At 56.8% G+C, this 4,479-nt stretch overlaps 1 protein-coding gene across 1 annotated transcript; it reads left to right on the plus strand.

Annotated features, from left to right (window-relative positions):
• Positions 1-225: 225 nt before the first annotated feature.
• Aplnr (apelin receptor) lies at positions 226-3,885 on the plus strand. Its single transcript, XM_046445751.2, has one exon. It carries the CDS (start codon positions 552-554, stop codon positions 1,692-1,694), a length of 1,143 nt encoding a protein of 380 aa, XP_046301707.1. The 5' UTR covers positions 226-551; the 3' UTR covers positions 1,695-3,885.
• The last annotated feature ends 594 nt before the right edge of the window (positions 3,886-4,479 follow it).

Here is a 4,479-nt window from a genome sequence, read left to right on the forward strand (position 1 = left end):
ACTGAGAAGGGGGTGCCCTAAAGGGCAGGCATGAGGTGGTGGCCAGAGCAGACTGGAGGGATGGAGTCTCCGGTGAAGGTGGGTGTCGCCCAGAGGGAGGGGGCGGGGCCAGGAGGAGCTGCAGCCGTGCAGAGCGCAGATAACAGTCCGCCCAGCACAGCAGGGGTCAATTCCGTCTACTTGCCCAGTGACACGAAGGGGGAAAAAAAGTGGGCTGTAACTTAAAGATCTTAAGACTCACAAGTGAGGGGTTGGTCTGGGGGTGGGAGGAAGGAGTGACGGGTGAGGAGTGGAGACAGCAGCCCAGGAGGGTGCAAGGAAGTATCTTAGCTGAGGCTGGAGAGAGTGGGGGGAAGTCTGCAGGGACAGACATCCTCCAGGGTCCAGAATCCAGAGCAGCTCCTCCTGCCTGCCGGGAAGGGCTCTGAGCACTGCTGCCCTTTTTGGCCACTGAGGCTCAAGCCAGAAGCCCAGGGTGTTTGCTGTTGGTGACAGAGCCACGAAGCTGGTAGCTCTGGGACTCCCTGCCCATCTTCTTCTCCACTCCCGGCATGGAGGAAGGTGGAGATTTCGACATTTATTATGGGGCAGACAACCAGTCTGAGTGTGAGTACACGGACTGGAAGTCCTCGGGGGCGCTCATCCCCGCCATCTACATGCTGGTCTTCCTCCTGGGCACCACGGGCAACGGCCTGGTGCTCTGGACGGTGTTTCGGAGCAGCCGGGAGAAGAGGCGCTCAGCTGACATCTTCATCGCCAGCCTGGCCGTGGCCGACCTGACCTTCGTGGTGACCTTGCCACTGTGGGCCACCTACACGTACCGGGAGTATGACTGGCCCTTTGGGACCTTCTCCTGCAAGCTCAGCAGCTACCTCATCTTTGTCAACATGTATGCCAGCGTCTTCTGTCTCACCGGCCTCAGCTTCGACCGCTACCTGGCCATCGTGAGGCCAGTGGCCAATGCCCGGCTGAGGCTGCGCGTCAGCGGAGCGGTGGCCACGGCCGTCCTGTGGGTGCTGGCCGCCCTCCTGGCTGTGCCCGTCATGGTGTTCCGCTCCACCGGGAACTTGGAGAATAGCACCAAGGTGCAGTGCTACATGGACTACTCCATGGTGGCCACCTCGGGCTCCGAGTGGGCCTGGGAGGTGGGCCTGGGGGTGTCGTCCACCGCCGTGGGCTTCGTGGTGCCCTTCACCATCATGCTCACCTGCTACTTCTTCATCGCCCAGACCATTGCAGGCCACTTCCGCAAGGAGCGCATCGAGGGCCTGCGGAAGCGCCGCCGGCTGCTCAGCATCATCGTGGTGCTGGTGGTGACCTTCGCCCTGTGCTGGATGCCCTACCACCTGGTGAAGACGCTCTACATGCTGGGCAGCCTGCTGCACTGGCCCTGCGACTTCGACATCTTCCTCATGAACGTCTTCCCCTACTGCACCTGCATCAGCTACGTCAACAGCTGCCTCAATCCCTTCCTCTACGCCTTCTTCGACCCTCGTTTCCGCCAGGCCTGCACCTCCATGCTCTGCTGGGGCCGCAGCACATGTGGGGCCAGCTCCCACAGCAGCAGCGGGGAGAAGTCCGCCAGCTACTCTTCGGGGCACAGCCAGGGGCCCAGCCCCATTGTGGGGAAGGGTGGAGAGCAGACACAAGAGAAATCCATCCCCTACAGCCAAGAGACCCTTGTGGTTGACTAGGGCTGGAACCAGAGAGAAGCCTGGCTCCCCTGGCCTGTCCCAACCTCTGCTCTTGCTCTCTGCGAATCAGGTAGCACGGCTGCACCTTCTCTTTGCACCTGCCCTGGGCCCTGACTCCGTCTTGTCCTCCTCTGATTTCTTCATTCTTTCTTAGACCTTTGGGATTGAGCAGAAAGAGGCTGAGCTCTGCAGTCAGACCTGTGCTCTGCTACTTAGTACCTGTGAGATGGCCTCGCCCAAGGCTCACTTTCCCCTCTGTATCAATGGAGGAACATCATGCAGACCCTAAAACATTGATGTGTGAGAACGGATCCAAACTGTGCTTCCTTCCATCCTTTTCTGAGATCTTTGGCTTCTTTTCTCTCTCCTTCCTTTGAGTTTCCCTCTAACTCTGCAAGTTTTACTGTTAATCCTCATCTTCTAGCTGCAAGCTCTCTCCCCACATGGATCCCCCCTTCCCAGTCCTTCCTTCATCCTCATTTACTTCCGTCCTGCAGGGCTCCCAAGAGTTAAGGATCCCGAAGCTTGCAAAGACTGACCCTGCCCATGCCCTTACCCTGTTTTCTGAAAGCCAGCTAAGGAGTGGGCCGGAGCTGTGATGAGCTGTGTGTCAGCAAAGAATTAACGCTCCAGTCGCCAGGGCCAGGAGCTCCAGGATGTTTCCTAAAACTGGATCAGTTCTCTGTCATTTCAGGCACCAGGGCCACCGTGATCCATGCAGAGAGCTTCCCTTCTTGCAGAGTCTCTGTGATACCCACCACAGATCCCCTAGATCCTTTCCTTCTTCCTCTATTGTCGGTGAGAATTGGACAGCAATGGGCTGATGAAGCTACGGAGTTTTACTACTTGGTTTTAGCACGTGAATGGGGAGCTGAGAAAGGAGAACAGAGAAGAGGCGCTGGAGGGCTGTCTGTGTTGGTCTGTGTGCTGCTTGGCTCCCCCTCCCCCAATCCCCATCCCTCCAACCTCCTCTGGAACTGTGAACCGCAGGTCTTTCTCCCACCCCGTCATCTCCCCGATGTTTTTCCTGGGTGCTTGTGCCAAGAGTCACTTGGTTGGGGTGAGGATGCTTGCTTTTTGTCTGTGTGAATATATACATGAATACACATATCTCTATATGGATGAACATAACATGGTGAATGTCATGGATGAATGAACTTGGATGGATCCCTGCTCCCTTCCCCTCTCCCTGGCCACCATGTCTCTGCTTGTCACACTGTACCCTTGAAGGAAGAAGAGACACGTGGAGGCAATTTAGAATAAAAATGAGTGCACCCCCCACTGGATTTGGGGGCTCCAACGGCTGGTCCGTACTTTAAAAAGTCTGTGTTTGACCTGGCTGTCTGCAGGGACATCCTTCCCAGGAGCATCTGGGGCCCAAGGCTCGGGAAGGAAGTCCTACTGAGCTGGGTTTCCATTCCTGCTGTAATTCTATGGTGGGAAGAAGAGGCTGGCCAGAGCTTCCCCTGGCCCCTCCCCACACCTCCCACCCCGTTTTGAGTTTATTTCTCTCATTTATCTTTCTTTTTCCCAGGGTCAGTGGTCCCCTTCCCAAGGAGGGGGTGAGAGGCACAGGGTGGGCTTTGTCTCCCCTCACCATCAGGACTGAATCTCCTGGCTTCTGAGACTGGGTCGGGGGCTGGGGACAGTGAGTAGAGCAGTCATGGAGGGGCTGGTGGCCTGGTGTCCATACTGCCCGAGGGACCTCAAGGTCAAAATTAATCAAGGGGCCTTTTTGAGCTGGAAATGGGGTGTGTGTATTCCGGGTTTTGTTCTTGAAGGACTCTGGAAATGAAGGACAAGATGTGGACAGAGATGGGAAGAGCCCAGCTTGGTGTAAATGGACATGTCGGCCATCCCTGGGATGGAGGTGGCTCTGGGAACAGAGGGGGAACAGAGGGGCACTGGCTCCTCTCAGCTTAGTCTCCCCATCTCAGACCAGAACGTCCCACAGAAGCCGAGCGCCACCCTCAAGGCACCCAGTCAAGACTGGAGGAGGCTCTCGAAGGCCAGAGGGTGCCCCCGAGACTCTCCTGAGTGAACCGCAGGGACTTCCTGCCTGGCACTCAGGCACGGTCTGGGGCAGTGGCAGAGGAGAGTGCCTTCTCCCCTTCTCCCCTTCCGCAGAATGCCTGTGCTCCTTGCTGACCTTGTTAGTCACTGTGTTCATCAATAAAACTGTTTTGTGTAACTGTCGTGTCCGGAGCCTCTTCTCACCCAGGTGTCTGGGGATGAGGGAGAGAAGCCAGTTGGTGGGGGTTTCAGCAGGAGGTGGAATGAGGCGAGGGGAGCAGAGGGAGCCTACGGCAGGGAGCCACATGGGAACCGGGAGAGGAGGGGGGGTGTGAGCAGATGGTGATCAGACACCAGCGAGGGGAAAGGATGAGGCGAGGAGAAGGAGATAAAGGAACAGGGGAGCTGCCAGGCGCTGTGCTCTGAAAGCCACAGAACACATGGACACACATTTGGGATCCAGAGCACAAGTCTGGGGAAAAGTAGCAGCATTTACTCTGTTCACCATCCCTAGAAGCCCCTCAGACGATTTCTGGGGAATGCCAGGCTGAGGGAGGCCTGCACCCTGATACATTCTTCCCAAATTAAAGTGGGCACAAAAAAACCAAAGAGTCAGAGAAAACTGGGCTCTGGGTGGTCAAGTGTCAGGGGGAAGAAGAGGCTAAAATGATCCTGGGGGGGTGGGAAATGATCCATCCCAAGTAGCAGAGACCTCCCGGGGACCAGTCATGTATCATGTGACACGAAAGCAATCACCACAGTAGAGCTGATG

This window comes from Marmota monax, unplaced genomic scaffold, assembly GCF_021218885.2.
Source record: "Marmota monax isolate L192 unplaced genomic scaffold, Marmota_monax_Labrador192_F-V1.1 WCK01_AAM20220418_F8-fsc00038, whole genome shotgun sequence".
Lineage (NCBI taxonomy): Eukaryota > Metazoa > Chordata > Mammalia > Rodentia > Sciuridae > Marmota > Marmota monax.

Coding starts and splice junctions, on each gene's coding strand:
- Aplnr (XM_046445751.2), top strand. CDS start 552: ATGGAGGAAGGTGGAGATTTCGACATTTATTATGGGGCAGACAACCAG.